The sequence below is a fragment of the Plenodomus lingam genome, assembly GCF_022343315.1.
Source record: "Plenodomus lingam strain CAN1 chromosome Unknown contig_3, whole genome shotgun sequence".
Lineage (NCBI taxonomy): Eukaryota > Fungi > Ascomycota > Dothideomycetes > Pleosporales > Leptosphaeriaceae > Plenodomus > Plenodomus lingam.
The window spans coordinates 1079225-1096397 of record NW_027093944.1 but is presented as its reverse complement, the minus strand read 5'-3'; the positions used below and the strand labels follow the sequence as shown (position 1 = coordinate 1096397).

Sequence of the window (17173 nt, the reverse complement as noted above, 5' to 3'; positions counted from 1 at the left end):
TCAAGATGATTTGGCATCGATGTTCGGCTGAAATCAGTTCAAGTTCTTGTCGTAGAAGAGTCCCTGGAAGACTTCCAAAACTTCAACTTGCTCAGCCGGTTATTCTTCTTCTTTTCTCTCGCTGGCTCCAGATGTTCTGACTGTGGGCGCTGTTCGATAGAAAGCTTGCTCCTCTCACTATGTGATGAGCCATGTATTAGTCGAGATAGACTGGCGATGCTAGATCGTTTACGGCGACGAATCTCAAGTTCGCTAGGATCGGAGCAAAGAGATGCCGTACGATCACCAATTCTGCGAGGACTGGCAAGTGGAAAAGCATTCTGCAGAGCGCTAGTCATGGTCGACCGTGATGAAGTCAGAGACGGAACATCGTCTACTGAAATGCGAAGCTCTGGTCCAGGTTCTCCAAAGCGTGGTGATGGCATATTAGGATAATCAGTCATTGAAGAAGCTGATGTCCCTGCCCGAGGAGTCTCGAACGAATAGCCTGGCGATGGGAATGAGGATGTGACAGTGTCCGGAGTCATCACGTTTTGCTGTGTGAGCTGGAGTGACAGGTTGATCGCAGGAGAGTGTGCTTTCGAGTCCTCGCTTGTTGGTTGGGGCGTTATGGTCGAATCGGAAGAATGCGTCAAAGACGATGTTCGGGGCTCTTCAAAATCTTCCACGACTTCGACAGGTTCAAGCTCAGGTGATCGCTGCAGCTCCACACCACTTGCTGTATGCTCTGGTATGGCGCGTGGTGCCAAGGGCTCAGAGTAATCCATCGTGGGCGCCTCATCGCGCTGAATCCCAAGGCCATCGTTGAAGTTCCAGTTCATGCCGGCTTCTGGCTGCTTTCCATCTACTTCGACTACGGAAATCTTCGGTTCTTGCGTCTCTTCGGCAAGTGAAGTCCGCTTTAGATCCTTCTCAGGCGTGACTGGTTCGTCCTCTGGCTCCTCCTCCTCAAACACATCAGCCATGGGGGCAGCCTTGGTAGCTGTTGAGGGACGGTATTCAAAAGGTACTAGCTCAGGAGCGCTTTCAGTTCTCCGGTGTGAGGGCGCAAGTCCACTGGCACTGTGGAGAACCCGCCTGTTCGCTGAAAATCCACGCTGTTGGAGTCGGGGGCTTGACCCATCCGGTGTGTTGAAGGGGCCAAGTGCAGCATCCAGGTCAATTATTGGACTCATGACGTCGGAGTCGACACGCTTAAGTTGTCGTGGCTGCCACGAAGCATAGCTGGTATCCACCTTGAGCTCTGGGGCCGCAGCCTGGGTCGGAGAGACGATTGTGACAGTCGTGTCCTCGTCAAAATTGGGCACAAAGTCGATGTCGTCAGATGTATCTGTATCCTCATCATCCGAAATTGGTCCTACGGGTGGAGTTGGTACTCTCGCCTTTGACTTCTTGCTGTGCTTCGACTTTCGTGGTAGAATCGAGTTCGCCCAGGACTTGACTTTTCGCGGCCTCCGAGTAGCTTTTCGAGGAGATTTGATCTTTTCTTTCAATTCGGTTGAGTCTTCATCGGCAGTTGGCGAGACAAGCGGTGTCTCGGAGAATTTTGACAGAGCTGGATCAGACACGCTAGTGGGAAGGGTGTGTACAGCATGATCACTGCGGCGAGACTCCAAGCGGAAGAAGCCTCGGCGCTTCACAGGAACGCGAGTTACAGGAGTAGTGGGAGAGGTGGGCGAGACGGCAGACATGGGCCGTTTTCGGTCTGAAGGCCCTCCATTTGCAGGGCTGCTCATGAAGCTATCCAGGACGGCTCCAGCGGTGCTAGGCCGACTCTCATCTTCGACTGTGCTCAGTGATGGCCGACCCGCCCTTGGAGGCTGTGGAGTGTTACCGCCCACGATAGACGAGAGGCTATTGGTTGCTGAGTGGCCGCGAAATGTCGAAAGCGATGTCTCCGTTTCAGAGGATATGGTCGAAAGTGGCCGAATGTACTCTACTCTATCAGCAAATCCTACACGTGCCCTCGAAGGCGGCCGCGCATTGGACTCGTTCTCTGTACTAGGACCTCGTAGAGACGGTTGCGAGATGGATCTATTGACCGAATGGCCCAAGGCGAATTGGTTGCCCTCAGCCGGCGTGTTGGGAGCGCTACCAGTTCGCGACGGAGCTGGAGGCGTCATGATGGTAGTCAGATCATGTGATGATATGGCACCCGAACGGCGGTGGGCGTGTCCTCGACGACCTGCTGGAGGACCGGGTCGTAGGGCATTGTTCGGTGTAGCCGGAAAGCCATCGCCCTTGGTGGGACTGGTGCTCACCAGTGTCGAGCCACCAGGCCGCACGTCACCGCCAATCAATTCGCTGCCACCACGTCGATGGCCATGAATTGGTTTCGTGGGCGATGGAGGCAGGAGATTTGGTGATCGCGGAGGAGACGGTGTTTTGTCTGGTTGCGGTGCACCTGCTGGGTTGAAGGAGAAGGCGGGTAGGGCGCTGACAGATTTCTGCCGCTGGTGTGGCATTGATTGACGGCGACCTGCTGGATAGGCTTGTAGCGACATTGGACGTGTACTTGTCTGTGGCGCTGAATGACTAGTATCATCTGAGGCACGCATGGGAAACGAGAAGTCTGGGTTTGGAATCAGTTCGACAGGCCCAGCAGTAGAGTGCTGGCGGCGCTGGTAGAGCGGCGCGCCTATGCCCACAGACTGCGACTGAGTGCTCTGGTGTCGTGGCAGGGCGATTTGAGCCATGGTGGATGGTCTGCAGATGGCGAATGGCAGCGATGGGGCTTGACAGAGTTAGGGCTGGCAGCCGAAGGGACAGACTGCGTGGAGCGTGGAGCGGGATGCCTGACTACAAGGTGAAACAGGCGGCGTGCGTGCCAGGGACAGTTCGCCAGATGTGGGTTGGACGAGGCCTGGTTGGATGGGCGGAAGTCGAGGTGGCACGGGTGTGCGCAGCGCAAGTAAGACAAGAAACAAGCGCTCTCGAGGTACAGGGCGCCGACGCGATGACTACAGCCGCGACATTGGTCAGCACGCAGATTGCAGGGTCGCCAGAGACGTTGCGCAGGGCAAAGTGCGCAGTGCGTACAGGTAGAGCTGGTGGTGGTGGTGTACGATGCTGCTTCTTGCGGGGCCTTTGGGTGGCGGTTGCGAGGCGAGGCAGAAGAATGGGCGAGAAAACGAAGGGGAGGGAGGCGTGAAGATGAGGTGAAGAGTAAGGAATGACGGAAAAGAATGGACGGTTCCAATCGTCGACTCGAGCGACGAGGGGTTCCAGGAGAGCGACGGCGGTGGGGGGTGGGGGAAGGGTGAGGGCGTGAAGGCGTGAAGGCGTGGAGGGAGGGTGGTGGTGGTGATGATGATGATGATAATGGGAGCGAACGGGGAGCGGAGAGGGAGCTGGGCGGTGTTTGTGCACTGGCACGTCCCCCGGCAGCCGTGCTACCCTGGCGCTAAGCAGGCATTTGCCCACGCCATCAAGGCATCGAGCTGGCCTTGACATGGGCACCCGGCCAAAGAAGTGCCAGACTATCATCAATATCATCCAGCACTAGCAAACTAGCAGCCGAGTTGGTTTGCTCTCACTGCCAGTCCGAGGGTGGGTTGGTTGCCCAGTTGTGCGTCAGGGCCTTGACCCCCACCTAGATGCACGCACAACTCGCTGTCATGTTGCTTGCTACGATCAGACACGCATACAAGAGGGAAAGAGAGGAGAGAGAAACAGGAACAAAAAGAGAAAGAGAAGCGTCATCGTCGCGATTGACCTGCCTTGAGAACCAGGGAAGCCAATTCTGGTTCGTGGTAACTGGTGCGGCTCTTTTCTCTGTACCGGATCAAGAACGGTACACAGTACAACATACATACATACATGCATACATACACAGTTCAGACCATCAGGCCAACGAACCAAGGCTCGTCTACTCTACGACCACCACCCTCACTAAAGTAGGATGAACTGCATGCATGTCGGCTGCAAGGCCCAAGCAAGACACCTCACAGTCCAGTGTCCACCATGGCTTGGCCAATAGTCGTCCAGAAGTACACAAGACACTGCAAAGTGGCAGCCTGCTCTGCTCTCTGCTACTCTCTACACAGAACTAGTCGTATGATTGCTCCAGCACGCCAGCCAGTCACTTCTTTACTCGACACATCCAAGATTCCAGGCTCGCCCATCCCGTCCATCGCATGCGGCTCTCGCTCCAACCCGAGGCCCTGTAAGTAGACACCAAGTACATACGGCCAAGGTCCAGACAACCAGGGGTTCGAGTGTCGAGTGTCGAATGAGCGGCATCAACAGCCGCCGTTTGCGTCTTTCTTTGTCTTTTCCCAGGCCCCTGCGCATAGGGTAGCCTCGTCTGCATGGCTCTGGTTCAGCCCACTAAGCGTACGCCTCCGAGCACGGCGGCGTGCGCCCACGGGAACGCCGTATGCAGAGCGTCCTGCCCGAGTCCCCAGGCTCTGACAGCGAGGATTGGATCCTCGTTTCACTACACCCATTCCAGGTGGGGCTGCTTCAATTCCGCCAAGACCCATCTTTGGCTCACCAATTGTGGCAGGACGCAGTTCCATACTGTGTACATAATACAGTGCATGCTAGTAGAAGAGGGCTTCCGGTGCGTACCACTACAGCACACAAATAGGAGGAGTACTCGAGAGTCTGAAGACCGGTCTCTTCATGCAGGGGCACTGTGAAGTTGGTTAGGTGCTCGAGCCAGTCCAACGCTAGTCCCGTTTTAGTCGCCACACAACCTTGCCACCCACAAATAGGTCAGGATAGACGAAATGCGGAGAAGCGGCATGTCTGCACTATGTTGTAGTACCAGCAACGATCAGTCTGAGCAAAAAGTCTGAGCTTCAAGAGGATGCTAATGCACAACATAGACAGCAGATCGCAGCGCAATGGACGTCGACCTGATACCTGTGTACGGTACACAGTGCAATACTTTGACCACCACCGACCTTGGCCTGCAAACTCGATGGACTTTCCCGCAAGTCTCACAATCTTTCTGCCAGCCTTCCCTAGACTACTTACCGACCTATTTCTGGCGGTGCAACATGTTCCTGAATCCTCCGAGCCTGACGGACGGGCTGTTGACACGAGCGTCTCGTAACCCTCTACTGCCATCCAAGTGCTGACTCAACCCAACCTATAGAAACCATTTTCTATAACAACACTCGTCCTTCCCACGTCTGCCTCAAGTTTGTTCGCATCACAGAAGGAGGGTCTGAGAAGCGCAAAACCATGCATGTCTCAAACTGTCCTTCCTACTCTGCTCCCTTGGTGTAGATGCGATGTCGTTGACATACTCTTGACTTGGACTCGGCTTGGCTTACCATGTACACCTTCCGCTATGGTCACAAAGAAAGACTTCTATTTTACCTCGTCTCACCTCGTTTCTCCTTTCCGGTCCTACTGGCGACAGACCGTGGTGAGGCTGTGTTGCACATAGGCACATGATCGGGCCTTATCCTCGTGTACCCCCTTAGCCGTGTCCCAATTTTAACACCAAAGCTCCCACTTTCAATCAACACCGTGCAAACGCCGTATCCTGGGGGAGAGGCCGCGACGTCATCTCATCCCCATCTCCCGCACAGCACGCAGATCCTCGAGAGTCTGCTCGGTACGAATGCCCGATATAGCAAATCCTGCACATCATACGTACATCTTCATTTTTCTCGTTCCACTTAATCTTCGCATGCGTCGGTCGTTTCGGCAGCCACGGCATTATTGACAGGTAGACAATACGACAGCGATACTATAGTACAGAAAAAAATCCATCTCATGTCCAAATGTCCCACGGTACCGACGGCTTTGGCTTAGCGGTCCCAGTGGTGGACTGCAACGGCTGCACTTGTCACCAAGACGACGCGCTCGGCGAGCCGTAGCTTGCGCCATTCATCTTTGAACCAAATTACCTTGCCTTGCAACCGAATTGGCGGTGAGAACAAAGACCAGCAAAAACAAGACGAGTAACCGTGTGGGTAAATGTCTGCTGTCCATTTGGCTAGGTCCACCTGCGCGACGGGTTGCTGGACAACAGCCAAATCAGACATTGCGAATTGCTGGCGGAACGAGCGATAATCATCGGCCGACTGGGTACCCGAGCAAGCAAGACCATGTTCACACTGTCCCCAGCACATCGCAATCTCCCACTCGCACGTCACTAATACCTACCGACACGCCAACGAAGGCTGGCTACTACTGTACCGTGTACCGTAGCGTCCGCTGTCACAACCAAATGAAAATCGTGCGCCCACCTGCGAATCTTCACATTACCAGTCCAAGTCTCTCAATGAAGAAAACAGAGTACATACATACCGTGTCCCCACATGGATGAGGAATGCTCCTGTCGCAGCATTCAAATTCGCAATCTCAATCCTTGAGGATATTGGCAATCTCCGCTATGCATAATCTCCGTGTGGCGCTGGCCAATCACAGAGAAGTGGCTGTGGTTGTAACCTGCAGCTACCAGTACCTCGACGTCTTACCTAGCAACGCTGCCTTCCTTTTGCCAAGATAGGAACAGGATTCAAATCCTATCCATGGCTTGCACTTCCAGTTCCAGTTCCAGTTCCCTTTCCAGATCCTCCCTCCTACTGTGTAGACACTAAACAGCGACAGGTCAGCCAGTGTGTGACTTGTTGTCAGCTCAACAATGCCAGACAACAACACCGAAACTCACACACCCTGAGCCATGCCTGCGTCTCGGTTTTCGGACGAGTTATCCTACCACACATGGCATAACACACTCAGACATATTGAAACTCTCACCATATATCGCCCTCCTTTGCGCTTACTGGCGATATTGACCCGTTGAAGTTACCACTCGGTGCTATCTTGCCGCCTTGCTTGCCGACTTGTTCCTACCGTATCGCTGCCCAAGTCTTGGTAAGCACTGCTTATGTATAGGTAGCCACCATCGGTCTTTGGCAAGCACTGCGATCACATGTACTTGCGCCGCGCCGACCAACTCTCCACCCCTCTCTATTCGGAGATATTGCCAACGCGCCGCCACGCCCTATGGGAACATGCTCCTCACCCGACCCTGAATGCACGGCCTCACTTGCAATGCCCTCATGGTGGAGGAACAAACGAAGTTGCTCTTTCGCTACCAACGCTGCTTCGGCTCAATAAATCATACATCGTACCTCTTTCCCTGCACAGCGGATTTGCGAAGAGAGGGTGTGTCAACCAACGTAAGCCCGAACCGTGTGTGATGTGATGAGAAAGTATTGATTGGAGAAATCTATGGAGGAAGAAGCCAAGGTGGCTAGATATAGACATCCCCACTAGTCCCAAATAGGTGTCTCCTAGTCAACCCGGGATAGGGGAGTCGCCAATGGTGGTGGGCAGTCACCACCTTAGTATAAGGTAAGCACTATAGGTAATACAGAAATAATAGTCCCCTAAATCTATAGTAACTATAAATATACAAAGAAAATAAGAGAAAAAACTATATCCCCTAGTCTCCTAAGTAATAAAAACATTATATCTTATCTATAATATTTAATATCCTAGTATTAAGCTTCTCTAATATAGGCTATAGGAGCGCTTTTATATATAAGTCTATAAGATTGTTACTAGATTAAATATATTTAATATTAAAGTTGCCTGCTAGGAATTATTCTCTTACAAAGTAGTAATAAACGTGGATATACTTTAACTATAGGTTTAACTTCTAGTCTTAAATAAGTGCAATAGCTAGTTTATTATTAATAAGTAGGTAGTATAGTAGTATAACTAGTAGGAATTCTATAATAGCGCGTTAAGCCTAGATAAGATATAATACTATATATAAGGTAGCTATATACTCTGCTTTATATATGCTTTAAGTAATATAGCTCTATTGCTTAGATAACTATAAGATAACTAACCTATTAACCTTAAGGATATAACTAGAGAATAATTTTAAGTTATCTAGGTCTAATATATATAATATATCTAAGTATATTATAATCTAAGTAGGTTATCTAGCAGGCTATATCCTAATTATTAGTTAGTAATCTAATATTACGCGGATATACTAGAGTACTTAGAATACTAGCTTAAGATATCCTTCTAATAGATTAGTGTTGTAGGAACTAAGCAGGCTAATTATATATACTATATCTAGTCTGCTTATAACTACTATAAAGTTAAGGGAGCTAATAATAGATTAGAACTTCTTCTATTAGTCTATATTAACTAGTATATCTATAGGTGTACAAGGTAGGAATAAGCTAGGGTTAATAGGCGTGTGTTAACTATTATAGTTAGTTATACTATAGTATTAAAGGATAGCTATAATATAAGTATATTAGTAAAGTTCTATATAATTATTAAAATAGTTAATTTTAAGCCCTAGTATTATATATAGTTATTCTAGGTCTTAAAAGTAGAAATAAGCCTTTATAAGATAGAGTATTATATTAATCTATTCTTAAGTACTAACTATAAGAACATTATCTATATAGATCCTAAGGATAAGATTACTTAAGATAAAGATATAAGGATTAAAGTTAGCCTAGGAGAAATACTAGGACTTTAACTATTTAGATAGGATAGTATACTATTTATATCTAGACTACTTAAGACTATAAAGAGTCTTAAGTAGGAATAGTGCGCTATTAGATAGTAGTCCTAGTAGTAGTTAATAGTAGATCCTGTGCTTAAGATATCTATTTAGGTATGCGGCGTTAAAGTCTACTTATTATGTCTGCTATCTATATAGAGTAGCAAGGACTAGGAGGATTTATAGGCTATTATATCTAACTACTAGTAAGTATATATTATTATAGTTAAAACCTAGTTACTATAAAAATCCCTATACTACAAGTCTTACTTTTCTCTTAATAATATTACTAGATTTATCTTACTTAGTATTAAAGACCTAATAAGTGCTTATAAGCTTTACACCTAGAGGTATCTTATAATAGGGTATAACTTCCTATATACTATTTTCTATATAATTAGTAATTTCTTTATTAATAGCTAGCTACTATAAGGTAGTATAATTATTATCTATTACTTCTATAAATATCCTAGGAGTGTCTAATAATATTATAGTAGTAGAGAAAGTTATTAAAAATAAAGAGATATATACTAGTATATCCTCTTTATAAGTTATAGTAAAGGTAAATAGTTATATTATAGTATAGGATCCCTAGTATTACTCTAGCTTTCTTATCTATCTTCTAATACAAGTTATAGCTATAGGCGTTAATATAGGTGTCCCTTTAATACATGGTTTCTTCTAGGCTAGAGTGGATATTTGTAAATTTTAAGTATCTAGAGAGGAGGAGTCTAGTCCTATCCTAGGCGGTGCCTATATAGAGAGATAGTTAGGGCTACTTAAGAGGTTATATAGTAGGTTTGTTACTCTAGACTTAAGTGTAGGTATTTAAGGTATAGATAGAAGGTTACTTATATCCCCTAGCTTAGTGTTATTAAGAACTTTAATAGGAGGGAGTATTATAACTAATTCCCTAGGCTACTATTATAAATATTAAAGCTCTATATCTAAATATTATAGACTATACTTAATTCCCTAGTCTTAAATAGTTTAAAATATTTAGGGAACCTATAGAATAAAGGTAATATCCTAGGATTTAATAATAATAGCTTATTATAGTATATAGAGATAGCTTATCCTAGTACTATAACTATAACTAATAAAGATACCTTCTTTAGAGCGGTGTAGGAGTTTAGTGCCTAGCTTCTAGGCCTTTATAGGAATATAGATATAGCCTTAGATACTAAATAGTTAGAGGTACTAAATAGATAGCTTCTTCCTAAAGAGCTGTTTGTGTAGGGTACGTTATAATAGGTCTATAGAATATAGCGCAATATTCTTAAGAAAATTTGCTAATATTATTACTTTAGCCTATAAGAAAAGTAGATTATTAGATAGTATTATATATTAAGTAATCTAGAATAGGGTGTAGTTAAATTACTCTAGGACGCTATTTAATTTATAGTAGTATAGTAGTATTAATTTATAGATAATTCCTTTAGCTATAAAAAATTTCTAAAGATTATAGCTAATATATTTGCTGCTATTATTAGAATAGAAGGTCTTAATAACAGAATATTATAGGACGCTATTATTAGGCATAGCTCTAGTGTTATAGAATTAAGTATTTGTATAGGTAATAAAGTCCTTAATAGCTTATAGTGCGTTAGCCTTAAGCTTAAGAAACTAAATCTAGGAATATTAAGTATAGTTGTTAATAAAGGAGATATAATACTATAAGCTACTAATACTTTAAGTAGGTATTTTTCCTAAGAGGTTAGAATAAATAAGCTTAAGTAGCTAGGTATAGCGTAGTGTCCCCTGTGTTAGTATATAGTGCACTAACTTTAATTATTAATATATAGTATATATAAAATCCTTAGGTTTATTTAGTACTAGATATCTATTAGTATAGATACGCGATAGGTTTAGCACTAATAGATGTCCTATAGCTTTGTAGAAATTCTAGTATATCCTAAAGCCTTTGCCTCTATATGTATATATCTCCTTTACCTTTGTTACTATTACTATTACCTCTATTATTATTATTATTAGGGCTAAGGCTATTAATATTTAATTAGGAGAGGACAAGCTTGTAAGTATATAGGTAGATAGTAATAATAATAGTAGTTATTTAGTCTAGAGCTATATAAGGCCTTATATATATCTTGCCTATAGTATATATTAACTATATCTAATAAGGTATAGGTTATCCTTTTTAGTAAATAGCTTAAACCCCTTATATCTAATAAATATCTATAAGAATAAGTAGGTGCTATAGAGTTTAGTACTATAGAGTGTATTAGTTAGTACTATAATATTAGTTAAGCTATTAAGGAGCTATAGGCAAAGTTAAACTATGCTAATTCCTTATATAGGGAGCTTAATGCCACTAGCTATAGTAATAGTGCCTGTCTTTAGTATTAAGGATAGGAAGTTATTAGCGTATCTAGATATATACCTAGAGGCACTAGTATTAAAAAGCTATATAGGTAGGTTAATAGTAGTAGGTTAATAGATTACTATAAATACACTTACTAATCTAGTACGTTTGCTATTTAAGTTAAGCACTAGGTATAATAATAATAATAGTAGTAGTATAGTTAAGTTAATATAATAGTAAGTAGAGTAACTAATAATAGTAGTTAAGCTATTAGAGTCTTTATCTAGGTTAATTGCAGCAGCGTTGTTTGCTTTCTACTTCTTCTAAGAGCCTAATAATAAGAATAACTATAACTATAGTATAGTGCTAGCTTTTCCCTTTGCTTAGTTCTCTTTATACTTCTTAAGATACTTATAATTAGGATAGATATAACTAATAAATAATAGGTTATACTTCTAACACTAGGTATATTCTAGTGTAGAGGTACTAGATAATAGTAGTCTATTAGTGTTTAGCTATCTAGACGCTATTTATCTAGCTATATAAGTAGCTAAGGAGTTAGTAATATCTAATAAGTGCTTCTTAGAAATATCTAGGATCTTAGGTTTAATATCTTTAAACGTGGTTATATTCCTAGTAGACAAGTTATTAATAATATTATCTATTATCTTAGGTAGAGTAGTAAGAAAGAATAAGCCCTTAACCTAATCTAAGTTAAATATATTATATATTACTACTATAATAGGCTATATAGATATTATATAATATTTAGCTATACATGTCTAGTGTTAATAGAATTTATTAAGGTGTAGTCTAAGGTTATCTCTATTATAATAGTAGAGGTTTATAAGTAACTAAAAGAGTAAGATTAATATATTACCTGTGTCCCTATTAAAGTAGTTAGTAAGATGCTTCTAGGCTTCTAGAGAGGTGTTATAGCTTGCTACGCTTATTATTAGGTTATTGTAGACTAATAATAGTAGCATAACTAAAGCCTTATTATCCTGCTTATCCTAGTCTTTAGTATTAGAAGGAAGTATTAGTCTTAGCTTCTTTCTAGTAAGGATAGGCTAAATACCTATATATCTAAATACTATAGTCTAGGCTAACTACTATTCTAGATAGTTCTTACCTTAGGAACCTAGTTTAGGTAATAAGGAAGGGTCTAGGTAGAAGTTAAATGCAGGTTTAGTAGATATAATAGGTATTAGGGGTAGTGCTAATAGTCCTAGGAGAGGATCTATCTCTAGTAATAGTAGATATAGAGATAGTAGTACCTCTAATAAAGCTATAGGTAGAGCTAGTAATAGTAATAGGGACGCGTTAAATAGGTTAGAATAGGAAGCTATAATAATAGTAAATGTTAGTAATAGATATAGCTAAAGTAGTAGAGGCTAATAAAGAGATTAATGCAAGCAGGTACTAGTAAATAAAGCTAAGTATGCTAGTAGATAAGCTAGGCTTATAACCTAATATAATAAGAAAGTATTAATTAGAGAAATCTATAGAGGAAGAAGCCAAGGTAGCTAGATATAGACATCCCCACTAGTCCCAAATAGGTGTCTCCCAGTCAACCCAGGATAGGGGAGTCGCCAATGGTGGTGGGCAGTCACCACCTTGGTATAAGGTAAGCACTATGGGTGATACAGAAATAACAGTGTGTTCCCAACGAAGATTGAGATTTACCCTCGACTGTACGAGAAACACTATCCCACACCCAAGAAACACACATGCCTATAAGCACATGTCCCGTGTAGCCCAATTTCACTGGCTTGACTTGACTTGAACGTATTGCTGTGCTGATTTGTCCATGGTGTGTAGTAGTATACACACCATGCGTACATATGTTGTGCTGGCGACACATACACGTCAGATGTGGGGCGAGTCAAACCCACTCCTGATCTCGTCCTCTTTTTTCCCTGGAAACAAATAACATTGAGCCATCAGACCAGCATTTGCGCGCATGCCATGGCGTACTGCGGTGGTGGAGCCCACATGCTGTGCTGTGTACCGGTACATGCTGCATGTCGCGAAGAACGAGCCAGGTTGGATAGGCAACTGCGATTGAAATGCCTTGTCCAGATCGTGATGGCCTGCGTAACGAATAAATGGGATTTTCTCGGCTCAACTCGTACACGTCATGATGTGATGCCGTGGTTATGCAGGACTGTATGTATAATTGGTTTTTGGTGGCTTGGCGGAGGGAGGGGGAGTGGAGGAGTGGTCGGGAATATGTGTATGTATTACTGCGGGCTTGGACTGGGGCTTGAGATTGAGATCAAAGTTGAAATCAAGAACTTGAAAATGAACTTGAAATCAAAATTGAGCTGCAGAGAATCATGGGGCTAGAATGCCTGACACTGACATGGTCAGATATAGACGTGAATATACCGTCACATACCATCACAGCCATTCAAAATTGCTTGAGCCGTCCGCTTAGATGTTACTCGAGTGCAGTAGACTGATGGATGGGTGAGTAAATACTGGCGGGATACGCACTGAGCTGTTGTATACATACATGGCTCTCTCTCTTTCTCCATACCTATCACCCCTCTTTCTCCCCGCCCCAACCAACCTAACTCTACTCTTTCACCCCATCCTTTCACCCCTCTATCCTCTATCCACCGCATACAATCTCACATTCCTTCCTCAAGCACTTGCAAGAAGTGGCCAAGTTAGCTTTGTTGTTTGGGGTGTGGCGGGACTAGGAGACAGGCGATGGATCGTGAAGAATGGTGGACCACCGTCTCTGTGATCGTGGGGCTTGGTACTTGCAATGTGGGATGCGATTGGGGTTTGGATTTGTAGAAGCTGGGATGTGAGGTTTGGTGAGTGTTTTGTGGTGTGTTTTGTGGTGGTGTGCTGTGAGATGATATTATCCATTTACTCGTATGACTTGGGTCGTTGTGAAATGATCTCGTTGCTCTTGCTGGGTAGTAAGAGTCTGTGGTATCGTACATGATAATTCTGGTCCCAGAGTGGGGTGTTACGAGGTTTCTTATAGCTGGCTGGTGTTGACTGCTTTTACGGTTCGGGTAGCGATGATGTACAGAGTAGGGGGTGAAGAAAAGACCACATACTTTCATCATACAAAGCGTTTTACGATGAGAGAAACCCTTTACAATAGATTCATTCTTAATGGAAACCTCCCCAAAACCACAACCCATTCACATATCCACAGACCCAGGACTGGGCGGCACATCGCCCGTATCCCACGCCACAGGCTCAGCCCCAAGTGCAAACTCCAGCGTACTCTCCTCCCCACCCTCCCTCACCAGGTCCTCATGCGCAAGCCAATTCCTATTCCAAGCCACACCGTTGACCTTGAGACTCTGCACATACGGGCCCTGCTCCAACCCCGTCGCCGTGATTCTCACCCTGCCACCCCCGTCTCCCAAAGTAATCGTAATATCCTCGAACCTCGGCGAAAGGATAAGATAAACCGGCTGCGTGACGACGGGATACAAGCCCACCATATTCCACACCAACCAACTACTCATGGCGCCCGCATCGTCATTCCCCGGGATCCCCGAGCGTCGCGTGCTATAGTACTGATCTACCACTTCACGCGACCTCATCACGCTCTTCCACTGCTTCTCGCCCAGGTAGTTGTACAGGAAGGGCGTCATGAAGTCGGGTTCGTTGCCGGGGTTGTAGATGGTTGTCCCGGCGTTGTTGCCGCTTTGTGTGGGCTCGGCGAGGCCCGGGATGAACATGGTGTCGAGGCGGGATTCGAAGAGCGCGGGGCCGCCCATGAGGCGGATGACTGAGGCGGTGTCGTGGGGGATTGTGAAGGAGTATTCCCATGGTACGCCTTCGTAGGATATGGCAGCCCAATTGCAGGCGCCGCAGCTAAGGGGATCGTAGGTTTGGATGCTGCCGTTGCCGTAGGTGGGGGCTAGGAAGCCGGTGAAGTTCAAGGAGGTGGTATTTACGGACCACATCTTTTGCCAGCCACTATATGTCATGTTAGTAGCTGTGATTGGTGTTTGTTTGGTAAGGAATCTATCTTACGTCGAGCGGTTAAGATACTTGACAACATCCTCCGGCGCTTCTCCTCTAGCGACTTGCGAAAGAGAAAAGTCATTCAGCGAGTATTCGACGGTTTTACTGACACTGCGACCCTTGGCTGGTGTGACGAAGCCGTACCGCTTCCAATCTTCCAGAGCACCACGGCCCTCCTTTGTGCTGCCTGAGGTATCTTCCCAGTCAAAGTTGTTGTACGGTAGCACCTCAGCGTTCGTCTTCATGGCAGCATAGCCATCCGTCCAGTTAATCCCGTCACGGAGACCTTTGACATATGCATCGGCCAGGACGTTATCCGCGTTCGAACCACCCTGGACTCTACCGTTGTGATTGCGGCTACGACCATCTGGCATGAATCTTTCATGACGCCAGATATCGATCAAAGCACGAACCATGTCCGTTGCACGACGGGGCAGGATTAGCGTAGTCATTGGTGTCAGACATCTAAATGTGTCCCAGATAGTATAGAAATCATCATAATATGGCTCACTCGATACCCAGTTTGGATTCTCGCCATCACGATCCGAAGGCATGAGGTATGAGTGGTAAAGGCCCGTGTAAAACATCTCAAGTTGAGTTTCGTTTGAGGTCTGTACATCCATTTTCGAAAGCACTTCCTGGTTCCAGCGGTCCTTGGCCGCCTGAACGGTGGCGTTGAGGTCCCAGTGTGGAATCTCATCAATGAACTGACAAGCTTTGTCTGCTGAAATCCATGATACACCGACCTTGGACATCACAGCGGAGGAGTTGGACGGGAATTGGAATAATGCACCGATGCGGTCGGCATATTGGTACATGATTGTTCCACCCTGGAGCGAGGTGTCGTCTGTGAAAGTGGGTTTGACGTTTGTCGTGTTTGGCCAATATGGATCGGTAGCTTCACCAGAGAAAAGTTGGACTTTGCTTGGTACGGTGTCGAATTTGCCACAAAAGTAGACGCGGTAGTCGCCACCTAAACCATTGTCAGTAACCCACGTTCACATCTCGACGATCCCAGAGTACATACCCATAGCCCATCCCTCCCGATAGACGCCGTATCCCGAATACATCGACCCATCTTCGCTCCTCTCAATCACCCCATTGCTATACCATTGCGACTTCTTGCCAATGGTGGGGATGTAGTGACTAACATCAACCAATACATATCTCTCGGTGTCCTCAGGATAGGAATACTTCATAATGCCCGCATGCATACTCGCACTCATCTCAGCTCTTACTCCATTCTCAAGATCCGTCTTGTAATAGCCTACATCCGCTACATCATCACCAACACGCGGCTGCATGTACGTGATGTTATCCAGTAGATTAACATTCTCGAGAGTTGTCAACGGCATTTGCGGGATGAGTCCGTAAGTAGGCGCTCCGCCAGTTCCACTTTCGTGCAACATGGTGATGGCGGTGACGTTGCCGTGAGGCGTATAACCTGCATTGGCTTGAAAGGAGGTATTCCATCTTGTCGAAGGTGGGATGAGTATGCAGTCCTAATTTCGGGTTGTAAATGATGTTTGAGCTCACCTGGTAGTGTCGATACCGACTTTGACTGCGCCGAACGGCAGCGCAGCTCCTGGGAAAACATTCCCTCCACGCCAAGCTGAGCCTGGTATTGGGCCTTCAGTTCCGATGAAGAGATTGACGTGCTGTGAATAGTCTCGTGAGGCATTGCCATTTGCGGCGGCGAGAGATGTCGCTATGAGCACCGATGCCAACGAGCGTGGTCGCATATTGACGTGTACCTATGTCGTCTTTGTCTTGATAGCTAACAAGACAAGACAAGCCCGTACGGACCAGTGGAAGACAATGCTTATATACGTCGACTCATGCCATTGTTGAAGTCGATCTTGCTCGGCCATCTCTAACCAAGCAGTACCGGTACCGGTATGGCCGGATTTTCTGAGCTAGGCGGATTTGATGGGCCCTTGAGTAGAGCTTCTCCAATAGACCCACTAGAAATCGTAGAATCGTGGTATGAAAACCGACAGGCCACGGCCTTTCTGGGAATCCGGTCGGAACATGTCTTCTTGGCGGTACATTTGATCCCCGTTATTTAGCCAGGTACCCCGCACAATGCTCTTCTTCCATGTTGGTGATGTTCCTGGGGCTATCTCGGTCGCGTTCACCGATGTGCGACACATAGGTAAGTCGTGGAGTGGCTTCAAAGCAAGATCCTTACATCATCTAGATCTGAGTGTTCGTAGTGACGAGGGAGACACATGCATGGTCCAGGTCGATGTGCACGTACAGCCATGGAGAGAATGTAACTCCACATCAGGGCAGTTACCGTGCAGGGTCGCAGATCAGCATCAAGCTAACGTAGCGTAGGA

The 17173-nt window shown here is 45.5% G+C and overlaps 7 protein-coding genes across 7 annotated transcripts; 1 reads left to right on the top strand and 6 right to left on the bottom strand.

Moving 5' to 3' along the window:
- Positions 1 to 38: 38 nt before the first annotated feature.
- IAQ61_007764 (uncharacterized protein) lies at positions 39 to 2696 on the bottom strand (the record flags this gene model as incomplete). The annotated part of the gene is made up of 1 exon (XM_003842044.1): positions 39 to 2696. The coding sequence occupies one exon, from the start codon at positions 2694 to 2696 to the stop codon at positions 39 to 41; it is 2658 nt and encodes an 885-aa protein (XP_003842092.1).
- Positions 2697 to 2744: 48 nt separating this feature from the next.
- Positions 2745 to 3619, bottom strand: IAQ61_007763 (uncharacterized protein; the record flags this gene model as incomplete). The annotated part of the gene is made up of 3 exons (XM_066097727.1): positions 2745 to 2960; positions 3040 to 3206; positions 3607 to 3619. 3 exons carry the CDS (start codon positions 3617 to 3619, stop codon positions 2745 to 2747), a joined length of 396 nt encoding a protein of 131 aa, XP_065952224.1.
- A 622-nt stretch (positions 3620 to 4241) lies between these two features.
- IAQ61_007762 (uncharacterized protein) lies at positions 4242 to 4520 on the bottom strand (the record flags this gene model as incomplete). Its single annotated transcript, XM_066097726.1, has 1 exon — positions 4242 to 4520. The coding sequence occupies one exon, from the start codon at positions 4518 to 4520 to the stop codon at positions 4242 to 4244; it is 279 nt and encodes a 92-aa protein (XP_065952223.1).
- Positions 4521 to 5768: 1248 nt separating this feature from the next.
- Positions 5769 to 6005, bottom strand: IAQ61_007761 (uncharacterized protein; the record flags this gene model as incomplete). The annotated part of the gene is made up of 1 exon (XM_066097725.1): positions 5769 to 6005. One exon carries the CDS (start codon positions 6003 to 6005, stop codon positions 5769 to 5771), a length of 237 nt encoding a protein of 78 aa, XP_065952222.1.
- A 7496-nt stretch (positions 6006 to 13501) lies between these two features.
- On the bottom strand, positions 13502 to 13786 carry IAQ61_007760 (uncharacterized protein; the record flags this gene model as incomplete). Its single annotated transcript, XM_066097724.1, has 1 exon — positions 13502 to 13786. The coding sequence occupies one exon, from the start codon at positions 13784 to 13786 to the stop codon at positions 13502 to 13504; it is 285 nt and encodes a 94-aa protein (XP_065952221.1).
- A 207-nt stretch (positions 13787 to 13993) lies between these two features.
- Positions 13994 to 16573, bottom strand: IAQ61_007759 (uncharacterized protein; the record flags this gene model as incomplete). Its single annotated transcript, XM_003842047.1, has 4 exons — positions 13994 to 14783; positions 14841 to 15804; positions 15859 to 16304; positions 16368 to 16573. 4 exons carry the CDS (start codon positions 16571 to 16573, stop codon positions 13994 to 13996), a joined length of 2406 nt encoding a protein of 801 aa, XP_003842095.1.
- Positions 16574 to 16729: 156 nt separating this feature from the next.
- IAQ61_007758 (uncharacterized protein) lies at positions 16730 to 17171 on the top strand (the record flags this gene model as incomplete). The annotated part of the gene is made up of 2 exons (XM_066097723.1): positions 16730 to 16815; positions 16901 to 17171. The coding sequence occupies 2 exons, from the start codon at positions 16730 to 16732 to the stop codon at positions 17169 to 17171; spliced, it is 357 nt and encodes a 118-aa protein (XP_065952220.1).
- Positions 17172 to 17173: the final 2 nt, after the last annotated feature.